The sequence below is a fragment of the Rana temporaria genome, chromosome 13 (genome assembly GCF_905171775.1).
Source record: "Rana temporaria chromosome 13, aRanTem1.1, whole genome shotgun sequence".
NCBI classification, from domain to species: domain Eukaryota; kingdom Metazoa; phylum Chordata; class Amphibia; order Anura; family Ranidae; genus Rana; species Rana temporaria.
Genome location: NC_053501.1, coordinates 46,000,067 through 46,023,105, shown reverse-complemented (window position 1 = coordinate 46,023,105; position 23,039 = coordinate 46,000,067). Strand labels below are relative to the sequence as shown.

Genomic DNA, 23,039 nt, shown 5'->3' with positions numbered 1-23,039 from the left:
TTCATTTGAATACATCGCTCACGGGATTGGCTAATCGGTATATACTGTATGTAGCCGAAGCTACATACTGTATTACCGCACATCCAGCAGGCATCCGAGAAGCTGACCCGGCGTATAAGACGACCCCTGCTTTTTGGACAGTTTTTTTAAGTGTAAAAGGTAGTCTTATACGCTAGCAAATACAGTAATTTAAGTAGTGTGGGTTTCTTTAGCGCTACCTACCCTATTTTTTTTCCTGAATCTCTCTAATGGAGCTTCTTACTGTAGTAAAACCTTACAGGAGTTCTAATCCCCCCCACACTATGCAAAACTCCAGCTACCATAATGTCCTTTTCTTCTTTTTTCTACAACTTTTCCAAGCGTTATTGCTTTTTTTTCCCAGTTAATTGGCTTGTCTTGCCTACACATGGTCACTCAAATCTTGGCTGAAATTCCAAACTTCAAGAACGCGATGTCGTACAATGCGTACGAAGAGCCAAAATCAATTAAGTTCAATAGGCAGTTCGGGTCTTCTGCTTGATTCTGAGCATGCATGTTTTTTGCGCGTCGTAAATGCATACAGACGAACGCGATTCGCTATTAGGACTTTTTCCTGTCACAAAAATTTAGATCCTGCTATTAATCTTATCTTGGCAGGAAAGCTGACAGAAAAAGTGTGATGAAGCATACACATGGTCGGTTTTCCTGACAAAAACCTCACATCGCACTTTTCCTGTCAGGAAAACCTATCGTGTGTACGAGGCATGAAGATTGGTTAGAGTAGGCAGTCATTATGGTAACAGTTATGTTAGCTGTATTTTAAAATTTAAAGACTTAAACTCATTTAATATTATGGTTCATAGACATGTCTTATGCCCTGTACACATGATCTGTTCGTCTAATGAAAACCGTCCGATGGACCGTTTTCATCGGACGAACCAATCGTGTGTGGGCCCCATCGTTTTTTTGTCCCATCGGTGAAAAAACCTAGAACCTGTTTTAAAATTATCCGATGGTTAAAAAACCGATGGAAAAAAACGATCGTTTGTGGGGAAATCCATCAGTCAAAAATCCACGCATGCTCAGAATCAAGTCGATGAATGCTCGAAAGCATTGAACTTCATTTTTCTCAGCACGTCGTTGTGTTTTACGTCACCGTGTTGGACACGATCGGATTTTTAACTGATGGTGTGTAGGCAAGATTGATGAAAGTCAGCTCCATCGGTCCGTTTTCATCGGATGAACCGATCGTGCATTAGTAGAATGCAAGTTAATATTATATGAAATTACCATGTCTGTAATTTTAGTTAGGATTACAAACAAAGAATACCTAGTGACCTTCTTTTAACAGTACCAAGATGTTAAGTTTCCATAGCAAACAATTAGACCTTAATTTTCAGTTGTCTAGTCCAGTTGGCTCCAAATTTGCTTGCCTTTATCTGGCCCTTTGGGCACTTTTCCTCCTACTGATACAAGACACGATTCTTGCCACTGACACTAACAATGGGGCATGATACCTGCTATTGATACCAAGAATGGGGAACTATTTCTCCCACTGACACCAACAATGGGTCACTATTCCTCCCACTGATACCAACGATGGGGCACTATTCCTCCCACTGATACCAATGATGGGGCACTATTCCTCCCACTAAACCCAGAAACATGTCTACTCCCAATGGCCACAGTCTGGCCCCTCTAAAGTCTGAAGAAGAGTAAACTGGCCCTTTGTTTAGAAAGTTTGGAGACCACTGGTCTAGTCCATAATATTATGTTGATTGACAACACAGCTCATACAAAGTATAGCAGTGAACGTTGCTATTATTTCTTAGAATTTTTTTTTTTTTTTAGCGTTTTCAACCTTGTTCAGACCTCAGCTTTAATATGCTGAATAAGAAGAAAGAGTTCTAATGCAGATAAAACAACATTTCAGTGCACATTAACTGTGCTTGTAATTCATAAGTACGTGAGAGCCGGTTCACACAGGGGCGGCACGACTTTGGGGGCGACTTGGCAAGGCGATCTCAAGATGACTTGAGAGGCGACTTGCAAAATGACTTCTGTATTGAAGTCAATGCAAGTCGCCCCCAAAGTCGTACAAGAACCTTTTTCTAAGTCGGAGCGACTTGCGTCGCTCCTATTAGAACGGTTCTATTGAATAGAGCGGATTGCGTCTTGTCAGGCGGCTGAGTAGCCTGACAAGTCGTCCCTGTGTGATCCGGCTCTCAGGCTAGCAATGAAAAACTTATATGTAAACACAGAGTGTAAATAATATATTATCCCTTTGTAAACCTTTATGAATATAGTTTATTCACATTTGCAAATAAGACAATAACCTAATTAAATGCAATAGAGAATGGTCTTATCTTTTAATGTTTGTAATCCTATCATTCATGACTAAGGAACCTCCCTCCTCCTAACTAATTCATTTGATCTGGCTTAATATTTAAACAATTTACTATGCAAACATTGTCACGGAGGTGCTGCTTTCTCATATGTTACTTTCCATTTTCATAGTTGTAATATACTGGGGCTATCATGATACATAATAAAAATAAAATTATTTTATGAAATTGGATAATCTGCAGCAACCCGATAATATCAATATCATTATTGAACAATATTTACTTATTTGCTATTACTACCTTACATTAGCATGTATTTTTTTGTGGTAAAGGATACAAATCTTCCCAAAGTAATAACACCGCAGGCAAAGAAAGAGTAAAATTGGCCAAAAATTTTACGAAAATTGTATGAACATTCCTACAAAATTTCTCAGTACATTGGATGACTTGATGCATGTCGTTTTAAAAGTTCTTCAACATTTTGTTTGCTTTAAACATTCTATTTTGGATTGGATGGACTTTCCCAAACAAAAGCCACATAAACTATCAGAATTTTATTTTAATTTTGCTCCTACGAGTTTTCTTGTTACTGTGCTCTAAAATGAGCATCGATTTGACCCCATTAACGTTTAGAAAACACAACGTGAAAAGCACCAAAAACATATTAGCATAGATTGATCAATGCTAGGTACTTAGTGCAAGAAAACTTTCCAGTTAAGTGCCCCTATTGAAGTCAAGAATTCGTTTTTTATTTATGGATAGCGGGTGGAAGGGTTAGAACAAAAAAGACAGAAGAGGCACACCCATCCAAATGTAGCCTGTTAATCAAAATAAATAAATAATTAGAAAATGCACTCACTGCATTAGCAGGAAAATAGGCATTGGAGCTTGTTGTCCCAAAATGCGTAACTATGCCCCCAACATCCTGGCGTCATCGCCAAGTGCTCCCGAGGAGCTTTTGGCAATCCTCAGGAGCGCTTGGCAATGATGTCAGGACATTGAAGGCGTGACTACACGTTTCAGGGCACCAAGCTTTGCACTTTTGTTAAACCAAGGACCTTGGTTTGACAAAGGGGCGGAACAAATTTCCCTGAAACGTGCAACCACACCCCCAACGTCCTGAAATCATTGCCGAGTGCTCCCAAGGATTTCCAAAAGCTCCAGGAAAGAGTGTGAAGGCAGCTTGCGTTCCATGCCTGACAGGTTGACAGTCTTCCCACCCAACACTACAACCTACTGGCTGAACTGCAGAAACAGCAGCCGCTTTCCTGCCGATCTCTGTACGCAGACCAACTGCTGCCTTCTGAACTTTGCACAGGGGAGGCAGGATACCATGATGTTTCTCCACACACAGACATGTCTACTTTCCTGCTATTACAGTGAGTGCATTTTATTATTATTTTTATTGATTAATTTTAATAAACAGCCTACATTTAGATGGCTGCACCCCCCTCTTGTCTTTTTTGGATCGACAATATAGGTAACTCAGGACCTATTTTGGGGGAGCAGCACTATCTTATACTCATTTGACTGTTGCCCTTTGGAAATTTTTTATCCTTCTATTGGCTCTACCCACACCGCTCATACCCATGGGTTATTGACAGTGCTATAGTGTACAATTTCTCTTATGGAAGAGTTGCAACTCCTGTCAGGTTTTTATTGCTGTCTGTGCCCAGGTTCGTCAGATTTCCTCTCTCTATTTGTCATCATGACCATTGTCACTGGGACTGAAAGTTCAGGACAAGCTGAACAGCAAGGAGTGATCTTCCAATGGGAATTTTTTTTTTTAATTAAGTGAGGGCACATCCCTCACTTTGTAGAAATTTCTTCTAACTTTTTGTTGGGTCAGCAGGATAGGAAATGAGGCAAAATCTCCACAATGGTCACAGATGATTAATCAGAGTAAGGAATTGGCTTTAGTTGCACTTTAATTAAATAGGATTAAATGAGAAGTTGAAGTTTGATTTTGTTTTGCACAATTCTAAACCATTTGTTGTCAAATGTTAGTTTCTAATGAATATGGCATCTTTCCCTTGTATGTCACACATGTGACTTTTGTAAGACTGAAGCTGAGATTTAAGCCACTGTAAACCAGCCAAGTGTAGGATTGTGGAAAGGTCTTGAAGGCTTGTACCTAAGGGAGTAGATTTTCTTGTGACAGCAGGTTACATCTTACCAAATCTGTCTCTTAAATAAGCCTACAAAGATGAAAATTAATATTTCAGTGCATACATATCATTGACCTTTGGGAGCGTATCATTGAAATTGGACTCTGAAGGCTCTCCATTGATATGCAGATTTCACATTGAAGATATGCTTGTCCTTGTCACAATTGCTTTCTACCCAACTGACAGTTCTTTAGGGAAAAGAGAGTGAATGTTAATCACTAACAGATATACGTGCTTGTCATTGCTTACTTGCTAACCTCAACACTGTTCGCTATCCTTCTAACTTATAGACATGCTAATAAAGGAGAAGTTTCATATTTTATACTCACCACCATACTGTAGCTGTCCCCCACTCGCTCTAAGCCTGAGAACTGAGCGATCATATGACCGATGGTCGTTCAGTTCTTGGGTCCGCTCTGAGCACTGTCAGTCACCGGCTCTCTGCTCTGTCCCTCCAGCGCTCACTGGAGCGCTAGGATGGGGAGGGGGTGGGAGTGACAGCCTTGTGTTGAGAGGCTGTGACAGCTGCCAAACAGTCATCTGGGTGTAACCTGACAATATGGAACAAAAATTGTCTCTATAGCTATGACTAAGCACTAGTTTCAGTGCGAAATACGTCAGTAGTCAGGTTTTATTTTATTTTGCTGTGACTTGTAGTGCTGTCCTTCTTTTAATAAAGGCTACAATTTGTTCAGAGTGTGGCTGTCCAGAGACAATTTTTGTTTCTGCTTTGCTAAGTGCATTGCCTGCACCTGAGTTGTCTGCAGAGGAGGATATTTATCTGGGTTCCCACCTGGAGCGGCTACTCCCTTTAACCTGACAATATGGTTGGGATCCTTTCAAAGCCTTGAGCGGCTCTGTGATGTCAGACTTTAGCCCACTTTCAGCTGATTCTGAGTCATGAGTGAGCACTAGTAAGTTCATTAATAACCTAGAGTAGGATGTGGTTCTTCTTTGATACTACAGCTGTGTGTGGAGTTTCATCAGTTAATAGTAAATGCTTTACTATATAGCAAAAGTTTGTGAACATCTACATTAACCTGGAAAAAGAATGTGGATACTTCTTTAAATTACTGAACTCATTTTTTTCCATTGAAGACTACTGGTAATTCTATAGCTTGGAAAGACAATTTTTTGGAGTAATTCAGACATGTGACCAGGGGGCACCACAGATCACTTTTCAGAGAGACGGTAAGGGCTGTTGCACGTGAGAACGAGCCCTTAAGCAATTGCGTACTTCCAACCTTATGGTGACAGTTTAAGGAAAGTCCTTTGCCATTCCAGTGTGACTGTGCTCTGTGTACAAAGCCAGGTCCTTAAAGACAAGGTTTGGTTAGTTTGGTAACCTGCAGAGAACCCTAACCCTATTGAACAACCTTTAGAACTAATTAGAACACCAATTATGAGCTAGTTTTCTCAAGCAATGCCAGTACCTGACCTCACAAATACTTTGTCTGAATGAGCACAAATTGCCAAAAAACTTGTGGAAAGCTTTCCCAAAAGGGTGGAAGGTGTTGTAGCCACAAAGGATGGGGCAACTTCATATAAATGCCCATGATTTTAGTAGATGTCCAACAAGGCCAAATGTGTGTGATGGTCAGGTGTCCACAAACATTTCTCCACATACAATAGTCAACCATATTGGCGTGTGTGCATGCCATTGCTGTCAAACCTGGATTTTTCATTGAAAAGTTACAGCACCCAAACGCAGATCACAGCAAAAGGCCTGACTTTCCTTCAACATAAACTCATTTCAATAGGACATGCTGTATCCAGAGAAACACAACACAAAGAAAGTCATCCCCGCTACATCACTGAAGTAAATGGAAATTTGCTGACCTACCCAAAGTCTGGTAGAAGGATGGATTTAGAAAAGTGCTTTAGTCCCCGATGGCAGACAGTACAAGCTTAGATAAATGGAAAGAATGTAACCAAATTTAAAAGGTATAATCTTTTTCTGTATAGGGTCTGATTTACATGAGCGTGAAATGAGGAGAAGTCAAGTCTTCACTATAAGCATTCAGTCTGGTGACGGGTGAAGTGAATTTAGAAAACTGACTTCCTCTGCATATAATTGGATCACAGGCTTAAATGTGGGACACAGGGTCTTGTCAGTTAATTGTAATTGACTTCACATTTCAGTCAATTTTGGTTCATGAAGTGTACAGTATGGTTAGGTTGTGTGCCACTAGGTACTAAAATAGTTACAATGTGTCCTATTATAAATAGCAGCCTCTAAAATTGTTTGCTAAAGCACTTGGTACTAGACATGTGCACAGAAAAAAATTTCGTTTTTTTGTTCCGTTTCGTATCGTTCCGTAGGTTCGTTCCCGTTCGTTTTTCGTACAACGCGATTTTTTCGTATTCCGATCGTTTCGTATTTTGGTTACCGTTTTATTTTCGTACATGCGGGATGGTTCGTTATTCTGTTTAATTCATGTTCGTTACTTGTTAGACAATAATTTTCGTGAATTTTCGTCATTTTGTACTTTCGTAAATATATCGCGGGATTCGCGGCACTTTCAACACTTTCAACACGCTTATTGTTAAGCCCCATACACTTGGTCAGACTTTTTTAACAACAAACATAAAAACGATCGTTTTACCGAACGTTCGTTCGTTTTTAAACTCCATCAGAAAACCATTTTTGGGTTCCAGGTACAAAAGTCTGGCCAACTGATCTCTCCCTTCAGACGAAAATCCACAGAAAAGTTTATTTGGCTTTACTGTACTACTGTACTCAGCACAAAAGAGAAGCTGCTTCACTAACTAACTACACTCACTGCCCATTCAAAAAAACGAAAATGACATCTTATAACAAAAGATTTGCATTCTGTATTTTGAAACCAAATTGCGAACAGAAAAAAGGAATTCAGAATACAGAATGCAAATCTTTTGTTATAAGATGTCATATGAACATACAAACAGAAAAAGGATTCAAACAAAATACAGAATGAAAGTCTTTTGTTATAGATGTCATATTCGTTCTTTTGCCGTTTTCGTTTTGTCGTATTTTCGTCGGATCGTTCGTTCGTATTTGCGGTTGTTCGTTATGCGACTCATTCGTAATCCCGTCGTTTTCGTATTTTGGTGCTTACATTTTTTCGTATGTACACATTATTCTGCGGGTACGAAAATGAAAATTTTCGTACGAAAATAACATTCGTACGAACGGGAATGCACATATCTACTTGGTACAATAAACAAATAAAGAGGCCTGCAGCCTCTTTGCAACTATTTCCTGTCTTCATACACTTCAGCAATAGCTGCACGCCTTTTTTTTCTCAGTGCAGTATTCCTGATGGTGACAACAGTGGACTATATCTGCATAGTGGGTGTTGAAATGGTCACTTGTCTCCATCAGAAGCCCTTAGTGACAATGCAGGAGCACATATGTTAGACATTGCCACCCTACAACAGGAAATACCTGAACAAGAACCTTCATGGCAGGATGACCAAAATGTATTAAATACTCAGAATTATTATGACCAAAAATGTCAACCGAAATTACTTTGACAAGTTAGAAGCCTAAATACAATTTTAATGATTTTACCAAATGCTTTGTTTATTAATCCCCCTACATTTTTATTTTGTAGCTTGCAGAAGAATATGGCATGGACTTCTATGAGACAAGTGCCTGCACTAACTTTAACATAAAGGAGGTAAGAAAGGCAACATTCTGCATGACCTTTGTTGATCAATGTAGTGTGAATGTGTGTATATATTTTAATTGTAATCCAAGTGCAATACAAGAATTCAACACATTCAGCTCGGCAGCAACAGTTTCAACCATGCTATTTTTTAAGCCATAATGTGATTTGAACAGGTGAAAAAGTCCAAATAACTGCAAAATACCAGAAATCCCACGACTGTAGCCTAATAACCTACATAAACTTTTCAATATCTACTACGCTAGCATCAGTCTCCTCCGCTAACCCTTACTGCCTAAAATCCATAATAGTCCTCATTACCTTTTAAGCTTAATTGGCAAGAGTCCATTAAAAATAAACACAGCAACCATGCCTCTATAAATACATCCTTCCTTGTGATCTGAAAATAAAAATAAAAGTAAACTATAATTAAACCAATAAATATACATAGTTGCAATTTTTACAGGAAAAATATACAGATTGTAATAATTATTTAGACCTTGTGGTTGCAACGTGTCCAACTTGTCGATCCACCAAACCTCTGTTCACTTTAATGAAAAAAATCCTATCTCCACCCTTCCTTCTTCACTCTCCTTGCCTTTGTTTCTCTTTCTATCTAACCCCCATCTTGTGCTGACCCCAAACTGCTGCCTACTATACATTCTGTTGATCCAGTGATCGGGAACAGTGATTTCTGTCATGTCCCTGGCAGCCCATCCCCCTACAGTTAGAACACACCCATGGAATACACTTAACTAGGGATGAGCTTCGTATTCGAGTCAAACTCATGTTCGACTCGAACATCGTATGTTCGATCGTTTGTTGAAATACGAACAAAACGGGTCGTTCGTGCCAAATTCGAGTTACGTTTCACAGACCATAATTCACTGTGGCATCGCTGGCTGATGATTGGCCAAGCATGCACTATGACCCGCATGCTTGGCCAATCACAGCTTGCAAAAAAACGGACAAAGCCATAATCGGCCAAAGCCAGGGTGGCTTTAGCCAATTATGGCTCAGGGGGTTTAGTACACGCCCCACACTATAAAAGGCCGCCTGCAGGTCGGTCTTGTGTAGTGTGTTGCGGTGATTACGAGAGGACAGAGAGAGTGTCATTTTTTGCAGGTAGATAGAGCAGGCAGGCAGGCTAGTTAGTTAATGTTACAGTGTGTAGAGGATATATATACATCCCAGGTGTTGTACATATATTTATACACTGTATAGTTTAGCTAGATCAGTTCTTCCTAATTTACTGGCAGGCAGGTGATTGTGCTAGCTGCAGTATTCTTACGTGGTTTATTGCCTGTGTCCTCTGTAGTTTGCACCTAAAGCTACTTGGTGTGTACTGGCCGTGTGCTCTGTAGTTTGCACCTAAAGCTACTTGGTGTGTACTGGCAGTGTGCTCTGTAGTTTGCACCTAAAGCTACTTGGTGTGTACTGGCAGCGTGCTCTGTAGTTTGCACCTAAAGATTCAGGAGCAGTGATTTTAATGATGCTTAAATAAAAAAAAAGAAAAATTCCTTTAAATATTGTACCTGCTGGGTGTCTATAATATGCCTGTGAAAACGTCTTTGAGAACCTGGGTCTTGCCCGAGGGAACATGAATCAATGGAAAAAAAGTTCTGAAAAAAAGCAGTTTTTAAAAGTTTTTTTCCATTGATACATGTTCCCTGGGGCAAGACCCGGGTTCTCAAAGACGTTTTACAACAATACCTTGCATATTATGCTTTAAAATGAGCCCTTTTGAATTCAAACGTTCAAGTCCCATAGACGTCAATGGGGTTCTAAATGTTCGCGCGAACGTTTGGTCCGTTCGAAGGTTCTGGTGCGAACCGAACAGGGGGGTGTTTAGGTGCAACGTTGCAATTTCCAGTTGAAGTGATGCAATGCCGTATCGCAAAAAATGGCCTGGTCATTAAGGGGGCAAATCATTCCTGTCCTTAACTAGTTAAGGCAGACTTAGACAAGTGATACATTTCTGTTTGCAGAAAAGTAATGTAATGGAAAAGTTTCATTAAAAAATGGTCCTCTGTCCCCACTTTTATGTGTCTGTGCGATTGTCACATGCAGTACAGTACTTACCAGTATTGGGGTACAAGGGCTGCAGCATGTGGGTGCAGTGTGTTGAGTGATTAAGTACATTTTCTGTTTAATCATCCCCCTATAAGCCTAATGTTAGGCATAATCTGGCTATACCCACCATTCGTTGTGTATGCTTAGTGCACCACAGAACTAGGTTTTCCACCATATCCCACGAAGCCTCAGGTCTTTCAGGATCTTAGTCATGCCCACTTTTTATCATGTTGTTTCTACTTTTTAGTTATAAAGCCAGGCTGATTACCCTTATGGGTATTATTATATACACTGTACGTACATATTATTTTCAGTATACTGCATAAACAATGGTTGAAATTAGCCTGAAAACATGAAAGGGAAAGACTCAACCTATAATCTTGCACACGGACCCACTACTTTCAGAAAACACTCCTGAAACTAAGTTTGAACCTTTTCACATGCAAAGGGTTCTTTACAATAAGAACTGTGAAAATGTCCAATAGTCTTCCACAGGAGCCGTTTTTAGCCAACTCTGTATATTGCTTAAAGCGGTAGTAAACCCTCTGAACTTTTTTTTTTTTAACTCTGTAAAGCAAAAGGCATAATGAGCTAGTATGCACACATACTATCTCATTATGAAATACTTACCTTAGAACGAGGCATCAGTAACTTACCTGGTCCACGAAGAGGGAGATGACTTCTTGCCTCGCCGTGTCTTCCGGGTATCACGGCTCCAGTGCTCTGAGTGGCTGGAGCCGCAATGTCGTCACTCCCGCACATGCACGTGGGAGACTTCTCTCTGGCAAGGTCCGGCGGCTGCCTGGCCATAAGCCGAAAATCCCCTGTGCGCATGCGCCGTTGCATTCAGTGGCTCATTGCGAGGGGAATATCTCCTAAACCGTAAAGGTTTAGGAGATATTTTTGTTACCTATAAGTAAGCCTTATTATAGGCTAACCTGTAGGTAAAAGTTAAAAAAATAATTATACAACCGCAAAAAAAAAAAACTGGATGTGTACTTAAATGCACAAAATACAACAGGCTAAATAATATTTCTAAGAAATAATACTGTAGATTATTGATCCTGGGAGTATCCGATAGCTTTTAGGGATCAAAAGAAATTGTTAGAACAGATTGGATCATGCTTTTACAGCAGGTTTAGGATTCTAAGGTAGCAAAGTGTTTCACTATATATATATATATATATATATATATATATAGCCAGGCAATCCTGGGAAATTAGCAACAGGGACAGATCTACAGCCAGGGTCTGTGCCCCACAGCCAATGGACAGGAGCCATTAAGGGGAAGCTAAGACGACCTGTATCTGTTCCCCCCACATCAAGGAGAGGGGACGGCTTGTACTCAAGCCTACTGTGGCTGCCTTCTGAGACTAAGCTGAAGGAGATTCGCTGCATCTTCAGAGTTAAGAGACTGCAGCCTGTGTGAGGATTGGGATTGGGGACCTGATCTCGGGGAATCACGAGTCACCAGGATGTTGGGACCAGCGTAACCACCCAAACCACCCACCACACACAGCCAAAACAGAGACAGCAGCCACTTAGTTGCTTAACCTTTATTGATGCATTATTACTCTTAGAAGGGACAGTGTACCATCTCAAGAAGGGCCCCACCAAATGCCGACCAACATCAGTTATGAGGCACCATGTAATTTCACCACCTCCAGGGGTAGCCCCACTCTAGGAACGCATACATCTGCCCACTGTTGGGGTTGTTTTTTCACAAAAGGTATACACCAGGACCTTTTAAACACTTGGTTATATAATTAGCAAAGCTGATAAAAACACATGTCCATCAAGTGCAACAAAAGGTAAAAGGCATGCTTGAATAAATCTCTGGCTTATTTAGGAAAGCACTCCATAAAGTGATTGTGCTAAATACAGTATATTGACATATAGAAACCAGTAAGGTGTCAGTTTACAATAGTTAGAGCAATGATACCTGTATAAATTGCAGAAATCCATAGCACGCCGGGATACATGTTTAATTGTTCCAATTATTGTAAACGGACTTTGGCTTATTGATTAAACCTATTTGTGACATATTTTATTATACCACTAATGTTACATTAGAGAGATGTCTTAGTGATTTGGAATTTCAGTACGTAAAACAAAATACCTGGTTAAATAATTGGCTAGTAATATTATCAATGTATTATTTTTTTTTCCTCTAGTCGTTCACCCGACTGACAGAATTGGTTCTTCTGGCTCATAAGAAGGAATTAGATGGTTTACGCATTACTTCCAACGATGAACTGAATCTAGCTGATCTGGAAGATGATGGCCACAAAGCAGATGCAATGGCAAACTCAAAGTCTTGTTGGTGCTAGACAACTCCGTGTGGAAGAGAGAGAGAAAGAGATAGGTGTAAAGATCAAGTTCAAAGATGGAATGTTTTCTTTACGGATCTATTGTGAAAGCTCAGCGTCAAATGTTTTAATCCTTAAGGTCCCAATTACTAGACATGACTAGAGCTTTGCAAATTTCTTCAGTTATGGAATTGTATATTTTCTTAGAGAAAGTAAGACACGTCTACCACTCCAAGGAAATGGATGGCTACCAACATCACAATAAGGGTACTACTGATCCTCAGGTGCTTCCATGGACATTATCCATGGTGCACTCTAAAAGGAAATTGTGAAGCAAAGAAAACAGATGAATATTTTCAGATATAATTGTATTTCCTTTGTTCATTTTTGTGTAAACACAGAATGTCGAATAATAATATAATTATTCAAGAGATCTGCAGATATAACCCTGTGCTATTGGTCTGTATTTGAAACACATTGCATTAGACAAGTTGCTAAATTCCATCTCTGAGTAGCAGTGTTTCCTAAAGTGCGACACATACCAATAGTTCCTCACTGTAGGTAGTCCAAATATTTAATTGTACAAACAACTTGTAGAAAACTGTGCTTACTCCAGTGGCAGGCGAGAGCATATTGATCAGGGGTCAAGTCCTGAGGAAAAAAGTGTGGGAACTCCCAACCAAGATCCACTCCCCCATCAAAAAAAAAAATGATACGCTCATATGCATAATTTCTAAACCGTCCGTTTTTTTTGTTTTTTTTGATCCACGGTACCTTAGTAATCCTTTATGTTACTAAGTTCTTTCTAAATCCTGTGATAACTCGCGGCAGACCTCCGCAATGTCTCCTGGGAACAATGACAAAAGCTCCCAGGAGACATTGCGGCATCGAGGAAGTGATGGAATACCCGCACACTACCCGATGAATCTATATACAGGAAGTGGCCAGTAACATAAAGGATTACTAAGGTTCGCCTGCCCCTGACAGTGACTCGAGCTGGTGAAGGATTGGCTCGGGCGGCTCGGCTGCTCTCAGCTGCTCTAGTCCTTCAAAGGGAACTGCGTTCCTGCTGTGAAAAAAGTGCAGGGACTCCGTTCCCACGCGTTCCCGCAGGACTTGAGCCCTGATATTGATTCAACCAAAAGGTTTAAAGCAGCAGTCTCTTGGGCTCCTGAAGTCATTTTAAAGCAATGTACATCTTAATTGATGTTGGCTGTGTTGGTAGGTGACATGACTGCTAATTTATAATCATTTAATTATAGGTGGTATGTAGGCATTGCGGGGGGGGGGGGGGGGGGGCTTACAGGTATGTAATTAAAAATTCGGCAAACACTGGCCTAGAGGTCCTACAGCTTGACATGGCACCGTACACTACGCTAAAAGTCATTTTTTTAATAGGGTTTTGACAGTGCTAAACATCAGATGGCTTTAGATATAGACATCTAGTACCTCTGCAACATAAGATTTCCAAAGCATAGTAGGTTCTAGAGCTCAAGAGCAAGAACAACTAAAGATATATATATTTATACAGTATATATGTATTTCCTACTTGCATGCAGTTTCATTGAAGTTCCAGGACAAGTACATCACTTAGCTAAACTGCTGCTTCACTGTCCTGGGCTTAGACAAGTGCGTTTTCTCGCAGGTACTCAATTACTGTGAACTCAGATTTCCTTGTTCCTATGTTCTCAATAGTTAGGCTAGTGGCAATGATAAAGACTTGATATAACTTTGGACCAATGATACTCCTAAAAACAAACCTTTTACAATCTCCAGTACAGCAGGAAATGTCAGCTTTGCCTTATTAATTTATCCTCTGAAAATCTGCATCATTACTGCCAAGAAAGAAAACTATTCATATATACCATACTTGTCATTTATAGGGTGATGTTACATTTCAAATACATGTTTATGCTTAAAATCAAGACTGGTAGACAGGTAACTTTGGAATTTGTCAGTCTGGCATCCCTGGAAATATAAATGGGCTAGTATGGATTCATAAAGGCTGCATGACTTCAGAAAGTACTGTGTGTAGAGTTCTCATTGTAAAAAAAAAAAGTCTAATGCCCTGTACACACGATCGGTCAAACCGATGAGAACGGTCTGATGGACCGTTTTCATCGGTTAACCGATGAAGCTGACTGATGGTCAGTCGTGCCTACACACCATCGGTTAAAAAAACGATCGTGTCAGAACGCGGTGACGTAAAACACGACGACGTGCTGAAAAAAACGTTCAATGCTTCCAAGCAGGCGTCGACTTGATTCTGAGCATGCGTGGATTTTTAACTGATGGTTGTGCCTACTAACGATCGTTTTTTTTCTATCGCTTAGGTATCCATCGGTTTAATTTAAAACAAGATTGCTTTTTTTTAACCTATGGATAAATAACCGATGGGGCCCACACACGATCGGTTTGGTCCGATGAAAACGGTCCATCAAACTGTTCTCATCGGTTTGACCGATCGTGTGTACGCGGCATAAGTGTTGTCAAAGAGCTAAATACAAGTTAAAATACAGGAAAGTGAATTACCCATCAAAGGATTTATAATTCTGCTGTTTTCCAATCCACACACCCCTGCCAGACACTATACAAGGTCCTGATCATTTATTATTTCCCACTGTGCTGGGCATATAGATATCATCTCTGTATTCTCCTTTAATCAACATATTCTATTTGTTATGCTGCTCAGTACTACCGTTGGCAAGTCAGACAGATGTGCAGCTGCCCGATATGTCCTTAGCAACAGATGACATACTTGGTTGGTAGGACATTGGCGTGTGGCCTGCACAGCTTTCTGGCTTGCTGGCGGGAGTACAAATAGCAGCAAAGAGGAGGAGAGAGCAAGGAGAAGGTGCCGGCTGTGCTCTCTCCCTCCTGTCTGCATACATGTTAACAACTGTCTGCATACAGTTTTTAACACTGAATGCTCTCAGATCTAAGTGTGCAGGGTTGGGGTAGTTTTTGTCCTTTTACCATGGCACCCTCAAGGACTCTTCTCAGCACTCAGGTTGAGAAATGTTGCAGTAAAGCCAGACTGGGCAATATTGCTGACCCTTTTCCCAGACTGAATGCTGGCATACAGGGATTACTAGAAGCTACTGGAAATACAGATTGAGTTACTGTAATATTCAAAATATATTTATGTATTTTTCATGAATACATAGCTAAATTAGGTGAGGGGTGTTAAGTCAGACTTGATGTACACTTTAAAAATATGAGCATTAAAAGTGTTAAAGTGCAACGAAAGCCAAAATGTTTTTTTTAGTGTTAGACAGATTAGGAAATAGTCAAAACTCTGCTTGCTGTCTGTCCTACTGCAAAGAATTAACTTCTCATCCTGTCCTAGAGACACAACACGTAGTGAGAGGAAATCTCTCCAAGTTAAGGGAAATCCCTGTGTCACTAGAACAAGGGTTCTAATTATTCCCCACTCTGTAATAAAAAATAAATCTATAAATACAGAATATTTGGCTTTAGATAGAATTTAATTTATCAACAACAAAAAAAATTGAGGTGCATTATATCACTGTGTACGTGCTTCTGTTTATGTGCCCATAACTACCGATGGGTTTAATTGCGTATGGTGGAAAATGTAAAAAGTATTACAAAGTCAAGAATACCTCAATATTTACTTTATGCTTATTTAATAACACCTGTCCACCGTTCCGTTTGTTGAATTTTGTCACATTTTTATTAATTTTGCAGGGTTTAAAATGTAGCCAAAACACAAAAATGCATTGTTTTCTATAGGACTCGCCACATTACCAAGCTGTAAACTGCATGACCTCCTTCACTGAACTAAATCTTTTAAAAACCCTATTCACAGCAAGGTAATGTGAAAGAGCTCTACAGATTTGACTGTTCAAAATGCAGTCCTTTAAGGTTAGAACAAAAAAGAAAAACTGTGCCACATTTGTATTTGGAAATGGCATATGCATATAAATATATACAACATTTTCCATCTTCTAAGCAAAGAAGTCATTTTGGCTCAGGTTCCTTGTAGCGTTTCAGTGAACAATCGCTAATTTAACTTTAAAGAATAAATTAATTTTGTCCTCACTCGTGTAATCACATAGGCTTTGACACAGTTCATGTCTGGCAATTGGTTGCATAGGGCACCCTCACTTGGGAGGGGTGGATTGGGGGTGGTTGTGTAGGGTGTGCTTGTAATCCACACACTGGCCCGTCGCTACAGCACAGGCAAAACAAACAATTGCTTGGGGCCCCCGAGCTGGCCGGGGGCCCCCAACTTCCCCTTCCTAGGCTGTAGTGTGGCCGAGCTCCTCTTCCTTCCTCCTGGAGTCCTGTCAGTCCGGCCGGGTACCGCGCATGGTACAGGAGATTCAATTTCCTGTTCCCGGCCGGACTGACAGGAAGTGCACACTAAGTGCTCACTTCCTTTTAGTCCGGCTGGGAACACAGGAAAATGAATCTCCTGTACCGGGCGGTACCCGGCCCGGACCGGGTACTATCTGATAGGGGACTGGGGACCCATAATGACAGAACACCGGACTGATAGGAGGAAGAGGAGCTCAGCCACGCTACAACGGCTGCCTACAGAGAAGAAGGGGAGGTGAGACTAGAAAAGCATAGGGACTAGGGAGGGGTTGAGGAGTAAGAACATGGGTGTAAAAAATCAGTACAGCGCTAACCTAGGCTTTGCGTGCGGGGGGGGGGTGCTTGGAGGCCCCCATTTTGCTTGGGGCCACCAAATTCCTTCAAATGGCCCTTTCCACACACACCTAACCTGTGGTATTTACTCTGAGGGCTCCAGCAGGGCTTTGAAGGGGGATCTTGAAACAATGCAGATGATGTCTGGTGCCTACATTATACCTTTGAGTTTAGTTTCAGAATTTTAGTTCTTCACAGAGGACCAGTGACGTAGGTGGAAATAATTCAGGAATAAATAAATGAATACCAGAGAACATGCAGGACATACTAACAAGTAGAAATGTGCATGCCGGAAATATTTATGGAGTTTCAGATGCATTCATTTATTGAAGAATTTTGTTTTGTCATATTTGTTATGTTGAACCATTTTGTTTTCGGAATTCATTTAATATCTTAGGCATTAATTTCATATATTCGTTTGTCTGGGTGGATTAAAAAAAAATTGCAGTTTTCTCAGAAGATTGGTGGGATTCAATTCGGAGGGATTCGAATTGGAGGGATTCAATATTTTTAAACACCAAGAGAAATGGTAATTGGCCAATATTGACTGGGTCATTAGTATCTGAATTAAAAATGGAATGAAATTTAATCCATTTGTTATCCGATATATGAATCTTGGCTAACATTGATCTTTTTTTTTCAATAAGCGAGTTCTATGAACAAAAAAAAAAATAGATTTTCCTATCTATCTACACACTTGAGTTTGATGGGGGAATCACTTGCACTGTGGTTACAAGCGCAACTTAACACTTGCCTTTACATACCTAGCGATCAGGCCATAGATCTCTGTAACGCTAATCCGCTCCTAGTGACCGATGGAGATGGACCGCTATCAGAGGACCCCCAGTGAGCTGTTGTAGATTCGGTCCCCTTAATGAGTGCCAGGAGCTCACATGCACCCCTTGAGTGACTTCAGACCAGGTTTTGTGCAGTTAAACAACTTTTACTGAAAGTTCAGCATGGCGTATATAACATGGCAAAACATCCTTTCCCTAACTAACTCTAACAGCAGCTGCACAGGTAAAGTCCTTATGGGTGAATTTCATAACTGGCACAACCAGACCTAAAGGTTAAACCCCTAAAAAAAGCCTGTGAACGTGAGCACGAAATGCAAAGCAGTAGTAACCCCTTCCCCCTTTGCCTGGACAGCAACACTAGCCTGGCTAAAATGAACACCGTAGGCAACCTGCCTACATACTGGTCAACATTCCACCTGTTAGTTCACACAGACATTCAAGTTTGGCTTGTTCCTTTGCTGCCACTTGGCACACTGCCAGTCTGGCTCTCTTTGTCCCATACTAGGTGAAAATCTATAGAGTCCCTTACCAAAGAAGTGTAATTCAAACTTCCATTCAGAACCAGATCCAGAGGCAGCATTTCACATCACATTAATACCCTCAAAGTAAACAATGCTATTCCTCTTGCTATGGCACCTAACAGTATCTGTGTTGCTGTAAACACTTTATTGCTGTACAGTACTGAGGTCCATAAAGGATAGACCAGTGGTTCTCAACCTGGGGGTCGGGACCCCCTCGGGGGTCAAATGACGATTAGCCAGGGGCCCCGAATCCTGGGCTGTTCCTGAAGCCTGCACCACTCTCCCAGCCTTTTTGTGGCCGCCCAGCAGGGCTGTCCCTGGAGACTGCGACCGCCCACTCAGCCTCTTCGCAGCCGCCCATTCAGTTCACAGCATGGCTGGGGGCAGAGACTAGAGGTCAGCTGACTGGTGAGGAATGTAAGTGGGAGGGGCTGGAGGAGACCCCATCTACTGATTTTGGCATAGGTGTGCCTGCTGCGAGACACCACAGAACTGGAGACACAATGAAGCTGGAGACACAATGAGTAACTCTACCTGTGATTAGAGTTGCCATTAAAAGTCCCCACTGCAGTTCTCAGATCAGCAGATGACCTTGATCAAGAACACCTAAGTTGACTAATCAGAACTCCCCCTGAGCACTGCCACTCATCCCAACTCCCCGACAAGGATTAAGAGAAGGAATAAAAAGAGAATACACGGAAGGGAGATGAAACGAGGAGGAGGAACAAAGAAAAAGGGAGAGAAAGAAGAATAAGAAAACAAGAAAGACGGCTGGAGAGGGATGGGAAAAAAAAAGAAATTAGGAGAGATAAAAGGGAAAGTAAGTAGAACAAAGAGTGATGCGTTCTAAAATGTACCATAAAGGGTTTTAATACTGTACGAGTGGAAGGGACTAAATATCTGTGGGTTTGGGGCACAAATTATTTGTCTTGCCTTGGGTGCTGACAACCCATGCTACGAAAATATTTTTACTGTTAGGGGTCCCCACAAATTAGGAAATTTTATCAAGGGGTCACGGCACTAGTAAGGTTGAGAACCACTGGGATAGACGAAAGAAGTTAAAGTGAAAGTAAATAAAAACCAAGGGCTAGATTCAGATAGACTCGTCTATCTTTATGCCCGGCGTAACTTATCTCAGATACGTTACGCCGCCGTAATTTAGGGCGCAAGTTCTGTATTCAGCAAGAACTTGCGCCCTTAGTTACGACGGCGTAATTCAAATGTGAATGATGTGGGCGTGTTTTATGTATATTAACTGTGACCCCGCGTATTTGACGTTTTTGTGAAAATATCCCAGTGAAAATATCCCAGTGCGCATGCTCGAAAATCCGCCGGAAATCGTCATTGCTTTCGACGTGAACGTAAATTACGTACATCACTATTCGCAAACGACGTATAATTTTCAAAACTCGACGCGGGAACGACGACCATACTTAGGATACGCCTCATATAGCAGGGGTAACTATACGCCAAAAAAAGCCTATTGTAAACGATGTAAAAAAATGCGCCGGACGTATGTTTATGAATCGGCGTATCTAGCTCATTTGCATATTCCTCGCTTAACTATACGGAAGCGCCACCTAGCGGCCAGAGTAAATATGCAGCCTAAGATACGACGGTGTAAAACACTTACGCCGGTCGTATCTTAGGGAAATCTATGCGTAACTGATTCTATGAATCAGGCGCATAGATACAACCGGCCAGACTCAGAGATACGATGGCGTATCTGGAGATACGTCGGCGTATCTCCTCTCTGAATCTAGCCCCAAATGTTTACACTGAGTTTTCTGAAGAGGTTACATTAGCCTGTATTCACAAGTACTGTTAGATGATTAGATAGCAAGAGAAATGATCACTTTATCTAGCCATAGTGCCTGTGTGATTCATGTGTGTCTTAAAAAAGGATGAGGTGGCAACATAATCAATGTTACAATCACAACACTAAAGGGATGCAATTTAATAGGAATAGCATGGGTCCACTTTCCTGTGTCCTGGTTACAATTGATGGGTGCAGATATTTTCATTTGTTTAGCTTCTCTGAGCACCAATACTGCTTCCTCTATTGCTCCCCTAATATTGTGCCAGGAAATTCTCAGCACCTGGGCCAACGCTTTGATTATAACGCAGTTGCTGTGTCCGCTACTACATCCATCACCTATTTGTATGCCGCCTACGACACCAAGAGAACAGAAGACTTTTTTCCATATCCTGTTTCTTATCAGTACTTACAAATGTCTGTCTAGCATCTGGTCGCCTGGATCACATGTGATCTGATAACTGAAGCTAGGCTTTTCAGTATTGACAAAGGCTTTTATAACACAATAAAATACAGTAGTTGTGGTACATAGTGTGAAGAAATGTTCTCCCTTGATTAGTCTTAACATAATGTCATTTGTACTTGCTGTGCTTTTTATGCTTAATTAAATATTGTTTAATACCATACCGACGTAGGTCATTTTGAACAATGAGACAATCGTATGGTGTGTCAGCATGTTTACAGACTGTTTCTATGTTTTCGGTGCTCGGAGGAAGAAAAGCCGCAGGCAGAAGTCCGACAACATAACATTACCAAAAGCTAACTGCTTTTTAAAAATAAACATCTATTTTACATCACTTACCGCGTTAAGTGTTTTTATTCCAGCGGACCATATGGGAGCACTGAAGGGCTCTGCTAAGCACTGTTTGCATGTAAAACCAGCCACGTAACACAGCCACTAATGTGATTTCAGGAAAACAAGCTTTCTGTGAAAAACGCAGTACACATTTAAAGCAGAACTCCAGGTAAACAGTGAATTTTATATGCTTTAGAAATATACATTGATCAGCCATAACATTATGACCAGACACCATAACTCAGTGTTTCTCAACTCCAGTCCTCGAGGCGCCCCAACAGGTCATGTTTTCAGGCTTTCCATCATTTTGCACAGGTGATTTGATCAGTTTCACTGCCTTAGTAATTAACACAGCCATTTCATCTGAGGGAAATCCTGAAAACATGACCTGTTGGGGCGCCTTGAGGACTGGAGTTGAGAAACACTGCCATAACTCATCGAGGCATGGACTCCACTAGGCTTCTGAAGGTATGCTGTGGCAGGGTTTGACAAATTTGCTTGGAATCTAGGAGCCAGCTAAAAAAGTTAGGAGCCAGAAAATGCGCCCCGTCCCTCCAAGCTCGCGCGCAGAAGCGAACGCATACGTGAGTAGCGCCTGCATATGTAAACGGTATTGAAACCACACATGTGAGGTATCACTGCGATTGGTAGCGCAAGAGCAATAATTCTAGCCCTAGACCTTCTCTGTAACTCAAAACATGCACATTTTTTTAAACGTCGCCTATGGACATTTTCAAGGGTAAAAGTTTGTCGCCATTCCACGAGCGGACGCAATTTTGAAGCGTGACATGTTGGTTATCAATTTACTCGGCGTAGCATTAGGCCCCGTACAGACGACCGAACATGTCTGCTGAAACTGGTCCGCGGACCAGTTTCAGCAGACATGTTCGGTCGTCTGTACAGCCGAGCGGACAGGATTCCAGCGTGCATTTGCCCGCCGGGCCTTTTTCGAGCGGGCAAATATTTCTAAACATGTTTAGAAACATGCCCGCTGGAATCCTGTCCGTCGGACATGTTCGGTCGTCTGTACAGACCTACCGTACATGTCCGAGCGGCCGCCATCCCTCGCATGCGTCGAATGACTTTGACGCATGCGTGGAAGCATTGAACTGGCAGGGCCGCGCACGTCGCCGCGTCATCGTCGTGGCGACGGCGCGGCCTCGTTGCCGTGTATCGAGTACGTGCGGATTTCTGTATGATGGTGTGTACAGCCATCATACAGAAATCTCCGGGCAGACATGTACGCTGAAAACGGTCCGGCAGACCGGTTTCATCGTACATGTTTGCCCGTCTGTACGAGGCCTTACAGTCACTCTCTATCTGATCATTTGGTTAATTACCTATTCTGTTACAGATGTACTATACTTCATATACTATACATGTCCCATTGATGCCTGGGCTTCCTGTACAGGAGATTCCACTGCATTTTCTATTCTACTTTCCATAGTCAGCTACCTAGGAGTCCAACCGAACCCCTCTACCAGTTCTCTACATGTATATGTATAGTGGATTGCAAATATCCACCCAGAAAAGTAATTTACTCTATTGAACAACTCAGTGAGCAATGCATGGATGAGGGAAAACTCTGGTTTGATTTTCCTGCAGGGTTAGAGCAGGTTCATTTAGAAGGGACAAATAAATAACAGTAGCTTAAAAAAAAAAGTACTTTTTCAGTTATCTTTTAAATGACCCCCATATTCTCAATTATGCCTACTAAGGATGCCTACCCCGCTCTTCTGAGATCATGGCTGTGCAACCTGCTGAATACTGCACAACTGCCATTCCGGTAGTCTCAAAGCTGGTCCCTGTTTCTTCTTAACACGAATGTTCCCCTGAGCTCACTGCTCATTCTTTCAAAGTGTAAACCTTCACGCGCGGCGGGGGAGGTGGGGGCGCACAGAGACACAGGAT

The 23,039-nt window shown here is 41.4% G+C and overlaps 1 protein-coding gene across 1 annotated transcript in view; it reads left to right on the top strand.

The window, feature by feature from the left end:
- RAB15 (RAB15, member RAS oncogene family) overlaps positions 1-13,028 on the top strand; it is a 124,431-nt gene extending 111,403 nt beyond the window's left edge. The window contains exons 6-7 of the mRNA XM_040333609.1: positions 8,089-8,154; positions 12,390-13,028. Of these exons, the coding sequence (XP_040189543.1) occupies positions 8,089-8,154; positions 12,390-12,545 (222 nt within the window). The 3' untranslated portion in view covers positions 12,546-13,028. The remainder of the gene's footprint in view (positions 1-8,088; positions 8,155-12,389) is intronic.
- Positions 13,029-23,039: the final 10,011 nt, after the last annotated feature.